The sequence below is a fragment of the Gymnogyps californianus genome, chromosome 10 (genome assembly GCF_018139145.2).
Source record: "Gymnogyps californianus isolate 813 chromosome 10, ASM1813914v2, whole genome shotgun sequence".
NCBI classification, from domain to species: domain Eukaryota; kingdom Metazoa; phylum Chordata; class Aves; order Accipitriformes; family Cathartidae; genus Gymnogyps; species Gymnogyps californianus.
The window spans coordinates 15,270,055-15,289,115 of NC_059480.1; the positions used below are offsets into that span (position 1 = coordinate 15,270,055).

At 62.0% G+C, this 19,061-nt stretch overlaps 2 protein-coding genes across 2 annotated transcripts; both read left to right on the forward strand.

The window, feature by feature from the left end:
- Positions 1-1,116: 1,116 nt before the first annotated feature.
- Positions 1,117-8,102, forward strand: LRRC15 (leucine rich repeat containing 15). The gene is given in 3 exon segments (XM_050902652.1): positions 1,117-1,150; positions 4,731-5,606; positions 5,609-8,102. Coding segments are annotated over 3 exon segments (1,761 nt in total). The 3' UTR covers positions 6,460-8,102.
- A 1,061-nt stretch (positions 8,103-9,163) lies between these two features.
- LOC127020184 (uncharacterized) lies at positions 9,164-18,331 on the forward strand. The gene is made up of 4 exons (XM_050902655.1): positions 9,164-9,295; positions 9,751-11,393; positions 13,771-13,866; positions 15,416-18,331. The coding sequence occupies exons 1-4, from the start codon at positions 9,284-9,286 to the stop codon at positions 18,063-18,065; spliced, it is 4,401 nt and encodes a 1,466-aa protein (XP_050758612.1). The 5' UTR covers positions 9,164-9,283; the 3' UTR covers positions 18,066-18,331.
- The last annotated feature ends 730 nt before the right edge of the window (positions 18,332-19,061 follow it).

Sequence of the window (19,061 nt, forward strand, 5' to 3'; positions counted from 1 at the left end):
GTTGGGGGCTCTGGGGAAAGGAGCCACCCCGCCAGCCTAGCTGTGACCACAGGTTTCGCTGCCAGCCCTGTCTCACAGGGGCACAGGGTCCGGCAGGTGCCCACCCTTGGGCTCCATCGATCCCTTTGAGGTGTAGGGACATGGCAGTGACTCCACGCCATCCTGAGCTTGGTCTGGGGGGTTCAGCCTTTCTCTGGCTGGTGCGGCTGGAGGTGGGGAAGGTCCCCAGAGCACTGCTGGACCCTGGAGCTTTCCTGCGGCATGAGGCTCACTCCACTCCATCCAGCGCCGTGTGAGCTCCCAGCTACGTGGAGCAGCCTCCCTCTGCAAAACACTTATCTCACCCTCAATCACATCCACATGCTGCCTCGGGGAGCTGTCTCTCCCCTCCAGATGTGCGGAGTGTGTCTGTGCTCCTGTCCCAAGCTCTCACACCCTCTGCTGCTCTCACACCCTCTGATTCTCTCCCTTGCGCATAGCCTGGGGCAAGCTCCTGTGTGCTCACCTCCGGGAGCGGCTCCCTCTCCTCTGCGGGTGCGGTGCACGGGCTTGTGCCGTTACTCAGCCTTACTTTATTTTTAGGGATGTCTTGAAAACAGGCTCGTCCTTCCCAGGCAGGATCTGGAGCCAGGTTCCCAAGGCCCGGGTAGAGGCAGCTGGGTTTTTGGCAGGGCTGTTACCTGGGCTTCTCTGAAACTCTGGGCGCTCTGCGTGGCTGTAGGGACCACAACCTGATCACCCCCCTCCTAGGGGCAGGGTGTTTGAGGGTACCCACCACTGCATCCCCATCCCCCCCACGGCAGCGCTGCTTGGAAGGAGCTGAGTCTGACATTCCTCTGTCAGACTGAGCTTGGGGTGGCGGTTTTCGGAAGTGCTGGGGTTTAATTTCTGTTGCCTTGCTGAAAAGCTGTGTGCTTCTGGGATGAGTCAGAGCAGGCAGGAGCCCAGCAGTGCTGGCGCTGGCAGCAGGCAGACAGAGCCGGCGATAAGGGTGCGATAAGGCCACGAGAACCCTGCTTTCATGCCAGGGCTGCAGGGAGTGGGCAGCTCCCAAGCCTGCTGCCTGACCTCTCGCTGCACCGCTGTCAAGGAAGTGGGGAAGTTATTTTGGGAACCATGGCGCTGGGAAAATCTGCTGTGTCAATAGAGTGTGAGCTAAAGGACTTGTGGCTGTGTGAACGGAGTGTGAGCTAAAGCACTTGCGGGTGATGTTTTCAAAATGTCCCTTCTCTGTGCCCAAATGCCTGGGCTTTGCCCCAGGAGCAGGCAGGGAGTGTGGCCGGGGGGCAGCCCCAGCCTCGGTGCTCGGTCCCTGACCAGGGAGGGGTCCGTGGCCATCCAGCATGTCCCACGGCAGCCGGACCCCCCATCCAATCTGACATATCGGCAGCGGTTGCCTCCAGCTGAGATCCCACTCCCTACCCTCTTCCCATGATCCCTGCCACCTTCGTCTGGGTCTGGCTGGAAACTCCCCTCTCCATCCCTGCAGTTTGCTGTTTATCCTGGTCTGGTCCCCTCTTTGAACAAGGTCCCTGTCCGCTCCACTGCCCTCTGCCCTCCCAACCCTCGCGGCATGGCACGACACACTGTGTCATGGGGATGGAGGCAGCCTTCCTCCCCCCTCTCCGGCGGCAGCCCCATCCTGTTCCCATCTCGAGCAGCTTGTTAGCGCCAGCTGGGACCTGAGCAGGGGCTGCTGCAGCCGGCGGAAACATGGGTGGGCTGAGACGGGATTAGACGTGGTCAGGGAAATTCCAGCTGCCCCGTGGTTAGCACGAGGCTGCTCCGGCTCTGGGGAGCCCAAAGGGGCCACGCACGCTGGCCCTCCTTAGCTGCTTCCGCCTGAATATCCGTTCCCGGCGGCTGCTGGACTGGGGCTGCCCAGGAGAGGTGGGTGAGGGGGGGGACCTGGGCTGGGCGGTAGGGACCAAGAGCACCCCCATGCACCCATGTTGGCTGGAGGGGACAGGGAAAGGCTAGCAGCAGGCGCCCCTGAATAAGTGGATGAGACGGGGCGTAGCCTGCTTGTAGCCTGTTTGTAGCCTGCTTCCCAAACACCCCTGGGTTCTGGGCTCCATCACCTGTGTGTCACGGCTGCTGAGGACAAAGAGCAGTGTACGGGCTGCAGCGCAGCCGCGGCAGCCCCTGAGAGATGACAGCGTGTGCGGCTTTGGGGTTGCAAGTCTGCCTGCCATCGGCGCCAAGGGGGTTTCTCAGCGCCTGCAGGCACGACAGTGCTGGTGGGAGGCGCTCCGGCTTGCCAAGGGCTCTCTGAAGCAGCCTGGCCTCCGGCTGGCACCGGCAAAGCTGCTGACCCCTGCTTGGTGCCCGCTCCCTGGCTGGGCTGGGCGAGGTGCCTGCGGGGCAGAGCCCTGGAGTGGGTGCTTGTGGGCTCCTGGCCCGTTTGCATCTGCAGTTGCGGGGAGTGAACGAGAGCTGTGACCCCGGGGAGGGTCGGTGTGCTGGGGGGCTGCCTGCGCTGCTGGCCCTGGTCTGGGGCATGGCCAGAGGTCCTGACACTTGCAGGAGCCGTAGCCGGGGAGGCAAGCGCTGTGCATGTGCCGAGGTGATGCCGTGGAGCAGCCCCGGTGCGAATGTGTGCCAGCGAAGGGCAGGATCGTGTCCAGGGGCCTGGCTTTGCCTTGCCTGCCCCCACGGGTGGGGGCACCCAGCTGTGTCCCACCAGGGACCAGGGGGGGCTCCCAGGGCTGAGCTGCTACCTGGGCGCTGGCTGACATGAGCAGCATGTTCACGGGACTGACTGCTTGTCTTCAAACAAGAGTTTGGGGTTCAGGAGAGGGAAACCCAAAACTCCATCCTTGAGACGCTTGCTCTGTTTGCCGAGGTAATAGGAGTTGGAAGCAGCTCTGCTCCAGTGCTTTCCCTAACCCCGACGCTGCCCCTGTGCTGATTCATTGATTTGGACGGGTTATATACTGGGAGGGGAAGCATGAACCACACTCGGCTCTCTTGCCAGCACGGAGCTGTGCTTGCTCGGCGCTCACGGCTGCAGGACACTCGGGTAAGTCTCCTCTCTGCTACCGCCCCTGTGAGCAGCCCCGGGCCCGGGGGACTCCCGGGGCAGCTCCGAGGGGTGGCGGTGTGGCGGCGGGATCTGCATGTTCAGCATCTTTTGATTTGATGGAGATGTTTGTCTTGCAAGGGTTCTCCAAAAAAGCGAGACCACTTAGGCATTGTGGGAGCCGAAATAGTTACATAGGCAACATAACTTAAATAATAAGCAAGAGAGAAAATTAAGGGGGGGCAAAGTAACATTTGGGGGGGCTGAGTTTAGGAGCAGTGGGATGCTGAGGGCTTGAGCGGTAGGGAATATTCAGCCCCTTGGTCTGTAAGCTTTTTGTCCCTAGAAGAAAAGAGGAGATGATAAATTATTTTCAGCTGCCTTTCCTGAAGGGCGCTCCAGCGTGGATGGTCTCTGAGCTGCCTTACCAGGGAGTGACATGAGCAGGGCTTTTGATGTGCAGAGTGCTTAGGGAAGTTTATAAACGGCTCACTATAAACAAAGCTGTTCTTGGATGCAGATTGCTTCCATATGGGAAACATAAACTGCGCTGGCTTGTGGAGGGTTCCTCCCTTCCCGCCGGAGAGCAAGCGTGTTCCCTGGATGGAGCCCAGGGCGGAGGGCAGGGGCTGTGCCCCAGCACCCCAGGGTGCTGTGCCAGTCAGGGCACCGTGCCCGGACCCCTGCGCTGCCAGACTTGCCCGTCTGGCTGAGCCGTGCTCGGGGCTGGGGGAGCTGTGGATTTTCTCCCTCCCTTGTGCCACTTGAAGCTGCTAGCGGGGGGCTGCTCCATGCCAGCCTGGCACAAGGCTGCTGCTTTAATCTAGGGAGGGAGGAAGCTCCCAGGCCAGAGGAGGGAGGAGAGGGTGTCCATGGTGGCCGTGCTTGTGGGGTGATGGAGGACCTCGCTGTAAAGCCCTCGCTCCCCCCAGGCTCCAGGGCTCCCCCGGGCACTGCCCCTGGGACCAGCCTGCATACAGGTGCCCCCACCGGACATCCAGCTCTCACGGCCAAAATCAGCCAGGGCTGAGACCTTCTTCTGGGGATGGGGTGCAGACAGGGCCACCCCCATACCCAGCCTGGGCTAGGGAGCTGGCAGAGGGTCCCGCTGACCCAGGCTCCTGCAGGATTGGAGCTGAAGCACGCCCAGGCAGCGGGTGCAGGTGCTGCTCGTGGCTCCGCGACAGGAGCTCAGAGCCGCTCACCACCAGGCAGAGCCGAGAGGGTGCTCGGGAGTGCTGGGGGGAGCACCTTTCTTCCTGCCCCCACCCAGCATCCCCAGGACCCGTTTGGCTGCGGGTGCTGCAGGCCGCTCTGGTGAAGGTCTTGGCTGTTCGGCGGTGCCGGGAGGCCAGCGCTGCTGGTAGCAGCTTGCCACGCTCACTGCAAAACAGGAAACCGCACTCCTGGCTGCTGGAGGAGCCAAGCGAGGAGGACGCCAGGGATGCCACTAATAGCTGTGGTATGGCAGCCAGGCGCCACGGCCCCTGGCTCTGTCCTGCTCTGCGCTCCTGCCTGGGCTGTGCCCAGCCCTGCCTGCTCCCAGCCTTCCTCGCCCGCCCTGCTCTGCCTTGCTGCTGTGCTGGGGGCAGGATGGCCACAGCCTTGGTGGCCTTTTCCAGGGAGAAAGCAGCACCCATCCCTAGCAGTGGCCCTGGGAGCTGGGGAATCGCAGGGGCTGAGCCCCCCTCCTTTGTTTTTGCTGCAGGCCCAATGGAGCGGGGAGGCTGGCAGCGGTGGCTGCTGCTACTGGTGGGCATTCAGCTGGCTGGTGGCCAGTGCCCAGAGCAGTGCCAGTGCGTCCGCACCGCCCAGGTGGAGTGCTCCGGTGCCGGCATCACCGCAGTGCCCAGCCCCATCCCCGCAAATGCCATGACCCTCCAGATCATCAACACGCGCATCACCGAGCTGGGCGACGCGTCCTTCGGCAACGCCTCCCTGCTGATCGGTCTGCGCATTGAGAAGAACAACCTGTCGCGCATCAGCCCCGGGGCCTTCCAGCACCTGCCCGACCTGCGCTACCTCAGCCTGGCCAGCAACAAGCTGCAGGAGCTCCCTGTGCAGGTCTTCGAGCCCCTGGGCAAGCTGGAGTCTCTGCTCCTCTCCAGCAACCAGATCCTCCAGGTCGAGCCTTCCCACTTCGCCCACCTGAGCAACCTCAAGGAGCTGCAGCTGCACGGGAACAACCTGCAGGAGCTGAAGGAGGGGGTGTTTGACCAGCTCACCAGCCTCACCAAGCTCAACCTGGCCAGGAACAACATCGACCGCCTGCCGCCCCGGGCCTTCGAGCGGCTGGCGCGGCTGCAGGTTCTGCGGCTCTACGAGAACCGGCTCCGGCAGATCCCGGCAGGCGCCTTCGATGGGCTGCCGGAGCTGCAGGAGCTGGGGCTGCACCAGAACCAGCTGGAGACACTGTCCCCGGAGCTCTTCGTGCACAACGGGAATCTGCAGAAGCTCTACCTGTCCAACAACCTCCTCGCCGCCCTGCCGAGCGGTGTCTTCTTGCCCCTGCGCGCCCTCGCCAAGATCACCCTGCACGTCAACCGCCTGCGGGACATCTCCCCCGGCGCCTTCGGGCCCATGCCGACCTGCGGGAGCTGTGGCTCTACGAGAATGAGCTTTCCACCCTCCCCACTGCCGTCTTCAGCAACCTCACCCAGCTGCAGCTCCTGGTCCTCAGCAAGAACCGGCTGCGCTCAGTGGCGCTGGGGGCTTTCCAGGGCTTGGGGGAGCTGCTGGAGCTGTCGCTGCACTCCAACGCCCTGCGCCACCTGGACTCCCAGGCACTGGAGGGGCTGCCCAAGCTGCGGAACATCTCCCTGCACCACAACCAGCTGCAGGCGCTGCCACGGGGCCTCTTCGGGGCCACCCCGGGGCTGCGGCACCTGCAGCTGCACTCCAACGCCCTGGAGTACCTGCCCGCCGGCATCTTCTCCCCCCTGGCCACCTTGCGAGAGGTGAAGCTGCACAACAACTCCTGGCGCTGTGACAAGGGCATCCTGCCCCTGCAGGGCTGGCTGGAGGACAACCCCCACAAGGTGGGCGAGACACCCCCCCTCTGTGCCCAGCCCCCTGCCCTGCGGGGCACCCCCATCGCTGGGCTGCCGCGGGACCAGCTCCTCACCCCCCAGCCCTCCACTCCCTCCCCCCATCCCAGCACCCAGCTCCCTGCTCACCCCTCCAAGGCAGCATTGCCAGGGGGTGCCTGGACGGAGCCCCCCATGGGGCTGCCGGTCTCCCCACGGGAGGAGGAGGAGGAGGAGGAAGAGGAGAGGGGGCAGTGGGGGCTGACACGCACGCAGAGGGGGGTGGTGGTGGCAGTCATTGTGCTGGTGTGTGTGGCCCTGCTCGCTGCTCTGGTGGCACTGGTGGTCTACGGCTGTAGGAAGAAGAGCCACGTCGTGCTCATGAGGATGAAGGCGCCCAACGAAGCCTGAGCGCCCGGCAGACCCTGGGGGGAGCGGTGCTGGCAGGCATCCCCTCCCCACGGGGCCAAGGGACATGACAGTGGCTCTGCATCAGCTGCCCTTGCTGATTGGGACGGGCCAGCATCACCCCGTGTGCTGCGTGTCCCCCTGTCCTGCTCTGCTTTGCCCTGCCCCTGCTCTGCAGCAGGGCGTCCCCCCCAGGTGACCTCCCATGGCTGCCCTCTGTCCCCAGCCCCTCCTGCCTCCACTGCAGCCTCTGTGCTCATCCCCTGCCCAGGGGCCAGCGGCTGGGGTGCGGCGTGATGAGACGGACCCCTCCAGCAGGGAGCCACGGCCTGGCCATGATGGTGCTTACCCCAAACAACAGGACATCCTCATCCTTCACCTTACTTCGTCCCGTCCAGCGCTGCCTGCCCTTGCACTGCCTGCTGCCCACCCCCAGCCCCTCTTCCCCGTCTTCCCCCCTGCGCCATGCCTTCAGCCTCTGCCCCTGCCTGGGCAGGCAGGTGCTAGCTGTCACACAGGGCCAGGAGCTGAGCGAGCGCCTTCGCCCCCAGCAGAGCAGCACGTCCTTGTGCTGCTTTGTAGCTCGCCTGCATCCGGGCAGGGATCCCAGCAGGGCTGGGCTGCCTGGGCCTCGTGCTGCTGCTAGGGTGGCACACCCTGAGCGACTTGGCACCGTCCAAGCTGCCCTCCCTGCCTGCAGGCAGGGCGAGCCAGAGCACAGCCAGCATCTTCTCCTGGTCCTCCGAGGAGCCTCCTGCTCCCCCCGCCCTGGTGCATCTCCTGCCAGCAGAGTTGCGGGGCAGCGTGCTGGTGTCTGGGTGCAGCGGCAACCGCCCTGAGCCCTCGCTGCACGCTGGTGCTAACCCTCCTGTGGCCATGCCCCTGCCTGCAGCGCCCTGCCCCAGCCCCACGGGTGGCTGGGGGGCTTGCACCGGCCCCTGCTGTGGGGGAGTTATAGGGGTGAGACAATGGGTGTGAAGTGTCTGCCAGGGGCTGGGAGAGGCCTCTGTGCTTGTGCCCCAGGGCTGCTGGAGCATGCCGGGGCTGCTCCTGCTGCACCCCATCCCTGGTCCTCGCTGCCTTGATACCCTCATGCATCCTCCACCAGCTAGTGAGCAGCCTGGCCCTGTTCTGCCTGGCAAAGCTTCTTCCTCTTCCTCTTTTTCTTCCTCCCTCGAGTGTCTTCCTGTATGTGCCCAGTCCTGCTGCCTTCTCGCAGCCCTCAGGCAGCAGGGATGCCGGTAGCGCACAGTGGGGGGGTCAGCAAACGCTGGCTGCTCTGCAATTCGCAGGTGGGTGCTGCACCATCCCCTGCAGCACCTGCATCCAGCGGCCACCCTGCCTCCTCCAGCTGTGGCACAGACACAGAGGGGTCCAGCTCACCTCTGTGTGCAGTACAGCGGCGCCAGGCTGCCTGGGGACTGATGCCATGGGATGAGGGTCACACTTGGTGTGCACCCCATAGTGCTGGCTGCTCACAGGACCCCAGGAGCCAGCGCTGGCACAAGCAGCCCCACGCTCGTGCACATGATGGGATGCTCCTCTGGGCTGGGATCTGTACGGCGGCAGGAGACACGGGACTGTGCCGCGGGGCTGTTGGGTGCTGCTCTGTGACCTCTCCATTAAAGTGCAGTTGTCCACCCCCAGTGCCAAGAGCTGTTTATTTGCTCCTCCGCGGTGTGCAGCTAGGCAATGACCCAGCAGGGACAGGAGCTGTGCTTGATTTCCACTCCTAAGAGATTTTTTTTTTGTGTTGAGGAAAAGCTCATACAGGCTGGTGGGGCTGTGAGAAGGTCAGTGGGCTGTGGTCACAGAGTCTGTGCTGGTCCCTGGGTTCCAACCTGGAGTGAGGGACCAAGGAGGGCTCAGCCATCCAACAGCAGCAGGATGGCTTTTGGAGAGTGAGCTGAGACCTCAGCAAGCTTCTCGATGGAGGCACTGACTGCCTCCTGCGCAGTCCACTCCCCGGGGCAGGGCCCCGAGGGTTTACCCAGTGCCACCCTGGCGTGGTGGGGAGCTCGCTTGGCTCCCTTCAGAGCTGGCTGCCGCTGGCTTATGTCAGCTGAGTTTTTCCATGTGTCACCATCTGCTCCATCAGTCTGGCTGAATGCACGTAAGTGTCCCTCCTCCTGCCCCTGGGGGTGCCTCCATGGCCGCTGCCACCCCAGCCCGTTCCAACACAGGCCCTTGCAAGGCAGCCCTTAAAGTGGTGTATTTGGCTCCCCTGGGCAGGTCGCAAGCTCCCAGGGAGTCCAGCTGGTCCACGGGTCCCTCTGGCCATCCCACCGCTGGCTGGGTACACGTCATGGGCTGCAAAACACCTGGTGCATCCCAATATGATGGTCCCAGGGTGGTCCCCTCCCCATGGCATTGCTTTGCCTTGCTAAGCTGTGCCTGGTCCCCTTTCTCGTGCAAGAGACGTTTGCTAGAACCATTTCCCAGTGAGATTTAATGAAGTCCAGGGGGTCTTTCGAGGGGCTGCTGGAAGCAAGCGTGCTGACCTTGGTGTGGGAATGGTAGCACCCGTGACAGCAGCACCCTGCCACTGTCCCCGGGCCAGTGGATGTCCGGGGCCGGGACCTTGCTTCCCTGCCAGGATGCTTGCTGGCAGCTGCCTCTGGCCTCACCTCCAGCCCCTCTGCGGCCGGGTTATTTTTCGAAGCACTCCAAGGACACGGGTTGTTGTTGCCGATAAGCAGCAAGGGGCAGCTCCGCCCCAGCAGGAACAGCTTGTCGACCGGCTTCCCATCCGCCCCAGAAAACATTGTCCCATCTCGGCGAGCAGCGTCCCTGCAAACCTGCTGCGGGCTCGGTGGCAGCCTCTACGATGCCACACTCGGTAAGTGGTGGCCACGCCGCTTGGGTAGTTTGGGGGGCCGGGGATGGGTGGGAGCTACTGTTGGCTCTGGTGAAAACAGGTGAGATGGTGGAAAGGAAAGGCCAAGCCCAACACTGCTCTCAAGCGCCGGTGTAAGTCCAGGATAGCCCCACTTGTGCGGAGTGTCTGCAGGTGGGCATTGCTGTGGGGCTGGCAACATCCCCCATCACGCAGCAGCACTGGCATGTATCCCAAGTAGGGAGGGACTGGCAGAGGTCTAGAGGCCACTGTGGTGCAGGCAGCAGGGGCTGGAGGCCATGCCCCCATGGCTGGGGAAGCTGCCCACGCTGTCAGTGCCCCAGAGGTTGCTCCCACTGCATTTCTGGCTGCAGAAGCTGCTTCCCCAGCAGCGCCTGCCAGCAGGTGCAGATTTCTGCCTCACTGAGGCAGAGGATGAGGCTTGGCTCCTTCTCCAGTGCAGGCTGGTGGTCTACGTGCTGCTGGGGCTGGGGTCCCTGCTGGTGGGGGGGCTGCCCCCGCCCTGCCCCCCCACCTGCCAGTGCTACGACACCTCCAAAGTCTTCTGCTCGGAGGAGAAGATGCGGGAGATCCCGGCGGGCCTGCCAGGGAATGCCACCCAGCTCTTCTTCGTGGAGACAGCCCTGAGCAGCATCCGCAGCGGGGCTCTAGGCTCCAGCACCACCCTCACCAAGCTGGTCTTCCTCAACAATGACATCCAGGAGCTGGAGGCTGGTGTGTTTCGAGGGCTGCCCAGCCTCACTGAGCTGGAGGTGTCAGGCAACCCCTTGCCAGCAGTCAGCCCGGGGGTGCTGGTGGGGCTGCCCAGCCTCAGCAAGCTCTCCCTGGGTGCCAACGCTCTCCGCTCCCTGCAGCCGGGGCTCTTCGCTGCTGCCTGCTGCCTGCAGGACCTGCGCTTGCCGGGGAACAAGATCGAGGCACTGCCCCCCGGCATCTTCCGCCCGCTCCGGCGCCTCCAGACCCTGGACCTCTCGCAGAACGCCCTGGCCGAGCTGCCGGCTGGGCTGCTGGCCCCCCTCACCACCCTCCGCCTCCTCAAGCTCAGTGACAACCTGCTGGCACGGGTGCCCCCTGGCACTTTTGGGGCACTGGGCCGGCTGGCCGAGCTCCACCTGGATGGTAACCGGCTGGAGGAGCTGCCGGCCAGCACCTTCACCGGGCTGGAGGGGCTGCGGCGGCTGCAGCTGCAGCACAATGCCCTGGGCAGCCTGGCCCCCGACATCTTTGCCGGTCTCCTCAACCTCACCGTCCTCAGCCTGGAGGGCAACCGCCTGGCCAGCCTGCCCGCCACCCTCTTCACCAGCACCCCTCGCCTCCTCCACCTCTCACTGGCTCGCAACCAGCTGGAGACGCTGCCCCAGCGGCTCTTCGCCAACCTGTCGGCACTGCAGACCCTGGTGCTCTCGCACAATGCCATGGTCCGCCTCCCCGCCGGGGTTTTCCAGGGCCTGGCGGGGCTGGCGGTGCTGCAGCTGAACCACAACAACCTCTCCAGCCTGCCGGCTGGGCTGCTGGCCGGGCTGCCCCTCCTCACCGCCCTGGCGCTGGACCACAACCGCCTGGCCCGCCTGCCCCGGGGGCTCTTCGATGCCAACGAGGAGCTGGTGCGTGTGGGGCTGGCTGACAACCCCTGGGCCTGCGACTGCCGCCTTGCCTATCTTCTGGGCTGGCTCCAGGGCTTTGCCGAGCCCCTCATCCATGCGCACGCCTCCTGCGCCAGCCCGGCTGCTCTCCAGGGACGGTCCCTGCTGGAGGTCCCCCAGGGGCAGCTGGAGTGCCCGGGAGCGCCTGGCGTTCCCCCGGAGGAGGGCTGGGATGGGGAGCCAGGGGAGGATGCTCCGGGGCAGTGCACCTACAGCAACCCCGAGGGCACGGTAAGCATGGCCTGCAATGCCACGAGCTGCCAGCAGCTCAGCCTTCACCTCCCTCCTCCTCCTCCTCCCCCCGGGCAGGTGTTGGGGCCGGGGCTGACGTACCAGGGTGCCTGGGTGCTGCGCTCCCGCTGTGGCATGCTGCAGGTCAGCATCCTTGTCACGGCACAGAGTGGGGATGAGGCCACATCGCCAGGTCTCCCCGCTGCGCCCTAGAGCTTGGGCAGGTGCCTGCTTCTGCTCTGCTCTTGCATTGGCAACCTCTGAGCCAGCCTGGGAAACAGCAGCCCGTCTCGCTCTGCTACCCCTACCATGGTCACCAGCCGTCACCAAGCTCTCTGCAAGAGCTGGCCTGGTGGTATTTATTCTCCCAGCTATGCGTTTCCTGTGTATTTCAAATATAATTAAAACGTACATATTATTTCTGTGCCACCAGTTCCCATGGCGGAGAGAGGAAACACTCTGTTCCCCCACCTCTGCCTGTGTATCTGGGGGAAGCGGTGAAGGTCGCTGTGGTCCGATGGGGACTTGGCTGGGGCTGTGCGTGGTGTGGCATGGGTGCAGGTGCCTGGCGGTGAGCAGGTGCCGCTCTTGGCGTGCTCATCTGTGCCCGCTGCAGCTTTCCAGCCCCACCTCCTGCCCCGCTTCCCTCGGCAGCGCAGAGACCCAGCTGCAGCCTGGCACTAACCCCCAGGGCACGGGTTTGGTGTGGGGTGTCCAAGGGAGAGGAGGGCGAGTGCTGCCGACTGCCCAGCGAGGGGCACGGGCTGCCCGGCTGCAGGGTGGGCTCCAGCCCAGGGCTGTGCACGGGCAGGTCCCCCACCCACCCTGGCAGGGCTTGCCCTGCAGCCCCGCAGTCTGCCCCGGAGGGGCTCGGGGACCCGTGGAGACGGGGCGCAAAGTCCCAGCAGCGCTGGCCCACCCAGGGGGCGGCAGGTAAGGTGGGTCCTCCCCTGCGAGAGCAAGTGTGTGTGCATACACGTGTGTGTGAGTGCATGCACGTGTGTGTTCGTGGGTGGGTGCACGTGTGCGTGTGTGCACGGCGCACGCCCAGCAGGCTGCAGCGAGCTGCCCGCCAGCAGAGCCCTTCTCCCGGCGGTGCCGATGCCGGGGGTTGCGGTGCGGTGTTGCTGCACCATCTTGCGGCCGCTGGGACGTGGGCTCTCCCGGGCCAGGCAGAGCTGGGAGAGCCCTGCCTGCGCCTGGCCACCCTCCTCTGAGCCAGCCTTCCTGGCCCTGCCCGCAGCGACAGGGGAGCTGGGGGTCCTTGCTTGGGGCTGCGCTGGTTTTGCTGCTGGGCTATGCGTCTGTGCCAGCCCCTTCCTCGCTGCTACCCAGCCGGAGGGCTGGGAGCAGAGTGGAGGCTCCGTGTCGTGTTAGCCCAACCTGCCCCAGTCGTGGGCTGCGATCTTGGCCATGCTCTGGACTGCCGGCCCCATGCTCCCGGGAGGCAGGTGGGCAATGCTGCACCCCCAGACACGGCCCTGCACAGCCACCCTGCCGCCTCTCCTGCAGAGGGGACTGCCACTGTGCTGCAGCCGTCTCCCAGGTGATGCTGATGTGGCCACCTCCAAGCCTGGACCAGGGATGCTGCGGCTGGCTGCAGCTCCCCAAACCCTCGCACAGCTGCCACACTGCAACCTGGGGAGGCTGGTGTCACTCCCGCTGTGAGCTCTGTCCCTTCGTGCACCCTGGCTCCTGCCACCCTGAAGCCTCTGGAGCAGCCTGGCACTGAGCGGGGACCTGGATGCATACGGCATTGATGTTGGAAAGGGTAAGGCTGTTGAAAATGTGCACTAGTTTGAGTGTTTTTAAATTTGCCAGGAAGGCATAATGAAGTCCAGCAAGCACAAGGTGAGTATTAATAAGAGCAGGTGAAAACTGAAGAAGAAATGTTTAAATGCAATTAGTGCAGTTATCCGTTGGGAAGCGATGGATGCCTTGTCATTTTATGTCTTTGCATCAAACAGCGTGTTTCTTCCCACAAGACGCCCTGCGCTGGCCAGGAGCCCTGAGTGTCACTGCGGGAGGGTCTTTGGCTTGTGCTAGGGCGGAGGGGAGCACAACGCTCAGCCCCAGCCCTACGGCCGGCAAGGTGTGGGGCTGAGCCCAGAGTCCGGGTGTCAGCGTATCTGTCTGGCCACAGATGTTATCCCTGTTATAAGCTTAAACAAATGGCTTCAGATCAGCACCTTTAGCTACGTAAGCCAATTCCTGAGGAAGGAAACAGCTGGACATTTTTAATAGGAAAAGCTTTAAATAGGAGAACTCCTTTCTGCTGGGGGTGGTGCCTGTGAAGCTGGTGGGTTACGCTGGTGGAGATATGGGACTGCAGAGACCATTGTCTACAAAACAGGCTGGCCGGGAGATCTTCACGTTCCCCTGGATGTGACTAGTCAAGTGGCTACAGCAGATAACACCTGGGGAGTACATGTCTGCGTCCTGTCTGAGGGGTTTCTGCAACAGCCTCCCACACTGGGGCCACAGCTCCGCTGCCTGCTCCCCGGCCGTCCCTTATCTCCCCATGCAGACCTGTGCCCTGACCTCGCGCAAAAACCAAGCCCTGCGTCTGGGCCGTGGATAAAGAGCTGGCCAGGTGATGGGACACCCCTCTGGTGGCCTCGCTCCTCGCATGGCACGGCTCGCTCCCGCGGCTGGACTCGTTCGCAAGCACTCAGCCAAGTAAGTGATGCAAAATGCTTTTTTTGCTCTTTAAAATGTACCGGGAGGGGCGGCTCTGGGGGGCTGTTGATCGTTTCCTTGCAGCAAAGAGCAGGAGAGGCTGCAGCGCCGTGAGCTGGGGCCATCCCTCTGTGTCCCTGCGCTGCTGGAGGGTGGGACAAGCAAGGGACCACACTGAGGTCCACTGCAGCCAGATGGGGTAAGGGAGGGTTTTAAAAGAGCTTTGCAGGTCAAAACTGTTTTCATCCCCATGCACTCAGTCCAGCCATTCCCACCTGTGCATTTAACCCATCGCGCTGCCCCTGCAGCTGAAGTGAAGCAGGCACTTTTGCACCCACACCCCTGGCTCCTGCACCCAAGTCTCCCAGGGGAGAGGATGGGCAGGGACCAGCAGCGGCTTCTGCCCTGGGGAACCCCACGGGGCAGCTGGCACATACCTCACCTCCCATTGATTTCTCTTCAAACCCAGTGGCTTTCAGCCTCCTGTATTTGCTGACCTCTCAACATTTTTCAAAAAAAATAACTTTTCATAGCAAATTTACCCTCCCAGCATAAGTTTTTTGCATGGTCAGCTTTGATGGACACCCAAGAAGCAACCCACAGCTCTTTCCCCTGTTCCCACCCAGGGCTGTGAATCACAAGCTGGAAACTACGGTCCCAGTACAATGCTCACGGCTATTAAACCCCAGCTAATGTGCTAGCTGAGTGTTTCCAAATGACTCCGTGGAAGTGGTGGGCTTTACGTGGCTACTGGTGGGTGTGCATCAGTGACTTCACTTCCTAACTGCAGGTCAGAGCCCTAAATGTTAGGTATTAAAGAGTTCATCTGTGGACATTTCACAGTCTTTTAATGAGCCTTGCTCTAAAGCTTGGCTGCTGCTCACAAGTTAGCCATTTCTATCTGACAGAGCTGCATAACCAAGGCCAAAATGTGATGTGATTAGCAAGGATCCTGAAAAGGAGATGCTTAGAAGCCATGTTTTAAATGACCCCCCTGAACTGAGAGAGGCACCAATGAAATAGCAAGTCCCTCCAGCACAGTGTGGAAATTCTGAGTAAACAAGGTCATCTGGTCTCGGCTGGCTCCTGGGACCCTTGCTGATCCCTCATTAGCAAGCGCAGGGCTGACTGCTTCTGTTGTTGCATGAATGGGCTGTTGCCCTGCTGAGCAACTGGACCCACTGAGGCAGTGCTAATGGGCAGCAGCACTTTGCCTTCTTCACCTAGACAGATGCCGAGCCTACTGCCCAAACATGGGAGGAGGAGGGCCAGAGAACAGACTGTGCAGCCCTTGTCCCTCCTGGAGCATCTCCCAGTGCCAAGCCATGAGCTGGCTTGCTCTCCCTTCCTCTTCATCCCTCAGTACCAACAGCGGTGAACTCTTGTAAATGCAGCGTACGTTGGCCTGTTCAGTCTCCCTCATAAAATGACTTATGATATGTGAACAGAAGAGTCCTGAGAGCTGAACGTACCAGCGTGGTACCACAGTTCATGAGCTGTGGACAAAGATTCTTTTGTTCATAACTGATTTTTGAAACCTTTTTTTCAGGACAATGTACCAGCATTTCCTTTTCCTTTTCTTCCTCTCCTTCCATCTCCACAAATGCCAAGATCAAATCCTGGGTGAAGATCCATATGAAATACCCAAAGACTACCAGGAGGTCTACAGAGGGACAAAAAATGATGTCAAAGAGATCCCAAAGATTGCAAAGCCCTTCATTTCTGAGATGATCTTTGTGCAAACCAGCATCACTGCTATAAGGAAAGGTGCCTTCAGGTACATGCCTAATCTGATCAAGATTTTGTTTATTGGCAACAAGATCACGACAGTTGAACCTGGAGCCTTTGATAATTTGGACAAGCTGAGGGACTTGGACATCTCTGGTGCCTCGTTAGAAGAACTAGCTGTGGGCACTTTCCAAAACCTCCCAAGCTTGCAGAGGCTGGAGCTGAGAGACAGCCACCTCAGATACATCCCCAAAGGCCTGTTTGATGGGCTGGAAAATTTGGGAGAGCTCTCCCTGCACATCAATGCAATCCCTTCTCTTCCAGAAGGCATTTTTGATTCTCTCGTCAATCTAACATTTTTGGACCTGGCTAGAAACAGGATCGTGACTCTTCCTGGGGATGCCTTTAGCAAACTCCCCCGACTGCAAGTCCTCCAGCTGTATGAGAATGAGTTGCAGGACCTCCCAGAGGGGTTGCTAGACAGTCAGCCAGGGCTGCTGGAGCTCAGCCTCCAGAGGAACAGGCTCAGGGCGCTGCCACCCATGCTCCTGAGGAGCCTGCCTCACCTGGAGAAACTCTTCTTGGACAATAACCTCATCAGGGTTCTCCCACCTCAGGGCTTTTTTGGTTTAAACAAATTGAAGCTGCTGACTCTGGGTTCAAACCACATTACGGAGCTCCCCTGCTGCCTTTTTGACACCATGCCACACCTGCGGGAGCTGGACCTGGGCAGGAACAGTTTGGCCACACTTCCAGATGGCATCTTTGTCAACCTCACATCTCTTGGCAAACTCATCTTGTCCCACAACCAACTAGCAGCCCTGCCAAGAGGAGCCTTCACCGGGCTCAGCAAGCTCTCAGACCTCCAGCTGGACACAAATCAGCTCTCTGCTCTGGATGGTAAGGTCTTTGCTTCTCTCTCAAATCTGAAAACCCTCAGCCTTCGGAAGAACCAGCTGGAGAGTGTCCCCCGAGGGCTCCTGGACCCCCTGAAGAAGCTCAGCTCAGTGTATCTGAGTGGGAACCCATGGAGATGTGACTGCAACCTCTGCTACCTGCACAGCTGGATCCTGGGCAACAGTGAGAAGGTCAAATTGTCCACCCAAGTGTCATGCAAGAGTCCACCACACCTGGCAGGGCAAGCAGTGACATCACTGAGGGACGACCACTTAATTTGCCCAGCTACTCTGCCTCTTTCACCTTCTTTTACCCCATCTCTGCTATTCACCTCCACATCATCACAAGGGATGTCAACCTTGCTGTCACCTGGAGCCTTGCCCACTGCAGTGCCAACCATGCTGTCATTGGCAGCCTTTCCCATCATGGCACTGCCAACGATGCTGTCACCTGTGGCCACCTCTGCCATGTTGCCAACCATGCCAACGGAGGCCTTCTTCACCGCTCCATCACCAACCATGCCATCTAAGGCCTTCGTCACCATCCCATCACCAGCTGTGCTGCCGAAGGCCTTCATCGCCACCCCATCACCAACTGTGCTGCCAAAGGCCTCCATCACCACACCATCATCAACCATGCTGCCAAAGGCCTCCATCACTACCCCGCCATCAGTTGTGCCGCCTGAGGTCTCCATCACCACCCCATCACCAACTGTGCTGCCTGAGACCTCCATCAACACACCATCACCAACTGTGCTGCCAAAGGCCTCCATTGCCACACCATCACCAAGTGTGCTGCCCAAGGCTTCCATCGCCACCCCATCGCCAGCTGTGCCACGGGAGGCCTTCAGCCTGTGTCCAACTCCAGCCATCATAAGCCTACAGCCTCCTGGGGCCACCAGCCCAGAGCCTGCACTGTCCACTCTAGCTTCTGCCACCACACCGGTGCCAACCAGCCCGCTGGCAGCCACCACCAGACAAGTGCCTCCTGCTCTTCTGGTGCCCACAGAGAGACCAGCCACCATCCCATGGGGGACACGCAGCATCTCCCTTGTCTCAGCCCCCTCCATGGCACTCTGGCCACCCCCCAGGGCTACTGCGCCAGGCATGATGCCACCGGCCTCACGCTCCCCGTCCCACCATGCACCTGCGCCAGGCAGGGAGCGGGACCGTGCCACCGCGTGGGGCTTGTCCACGATTGGCACCCAGCCGGCTCCCACTGCCCCCCAAACCGCTCCCACCCCTGCAGGCACCATCCTGCTCCCGACGCCTCCCGTCCCCCCGCCGCCAGACCATACGAGCCCCTGGCCGGCCTCCCCACCCCTGGCCCCCAGCGGCCGTCACGCCTGGGGCTTCGCCCTGCGGCCCAGCCCACGGCACTGCCGGGTCTCCCTGGCCCTGGGCCTGGCCGCGCTGGCGCTGCAGGCAGGCTGCGTGCTGCTATGGGGGATGCTCGCCCTGCTCCTTCACCGAGCCACCCTCCGCCGGGGCCGCCCCGTGCCGCCGGTGAGGCTGCTGAGTCTCCAAGCCCTGGCTGCCCCGGGGCCCCCTGAGCAAGCCCAGGCACCGCTTTGAGCTTCGCTGCCCCTGCATGACCTGGGCAATACCCATCGTCCTCCTTTGGGGCCTGGAGCCGTGCTGGCCACGGGGTGCATATATCATGGGGTGCAGATCGTCGCCCAGGGATGGGTGTCCCAGCGCCCAGGCTGTTTTGGGGTGCCTCCCAGCTGGCCCCTGGAGATGCCGTGAGCCTGGGGAGCCTATGCGCGGCGTCACTGCCTGACAAGCCCTTCTGCCAAGCGACACTAGATGGCATCCCGACACAGGCGGTGGCTGCCACCGCCTGCCCAGGGCCACCGGGAGCAGACAGGGCGACCAGTGGCCCCGGAGGCACCGCACTGAAATGCCGGAGACCCCGCACACGGCCAGCTGGGAACCTCGCTGGACCTCGGGCACGGCCCGCTCTCGCTTGCAGGGTCTGCTCGGGGCTCCTGCCTGCATCTCCTCCCCATCCCTGGCAGGTACCTGCAGGGTGCAAGCAGTCCTTGGGGAAGGACATCCCAAGGCTTCCTGCCCCGTGCCCTGGCTTCTTCCCCACACGACGTTACAGGATGCGTCAGTGCTCCTATGTCCATCATAACACTCTGACCTCTTCCCCTCTCTTTCTCCCTTTCCTCCTTACTGATATTAAAGCCTCCCCTGTATCTCTGCCGTGTACTGAAGGGCTGGCGAGAGGAGTATTTTCATCCCAGGGCTTTTCGCGCTGTGACCTGCTGCGGGGGATCCGTGTTGCTTGCTGGAGCGTGGGGTCCCCAGTCAGTGCTGGCCATCAGGGACTGGTGTAGGACCAGGGCTGCACACCCCCCTGCAGGCAGCGGCATAGTGAGACAATAGACATGCTTTTCTTCCCCCTCTTAAATCTCATGCCCCCAAAACCCCTTCGCGATGCTGCCTGCCCTGGCCTCTCTGGAAGAGTAATGTCTGAGCATGGCTGGCCACATGGTTCTCATACCGTAACTTCACCTGATGCAGGCTGGGCACCAGCTCTTCAGAAGCTTGGGAGGAAGGGGC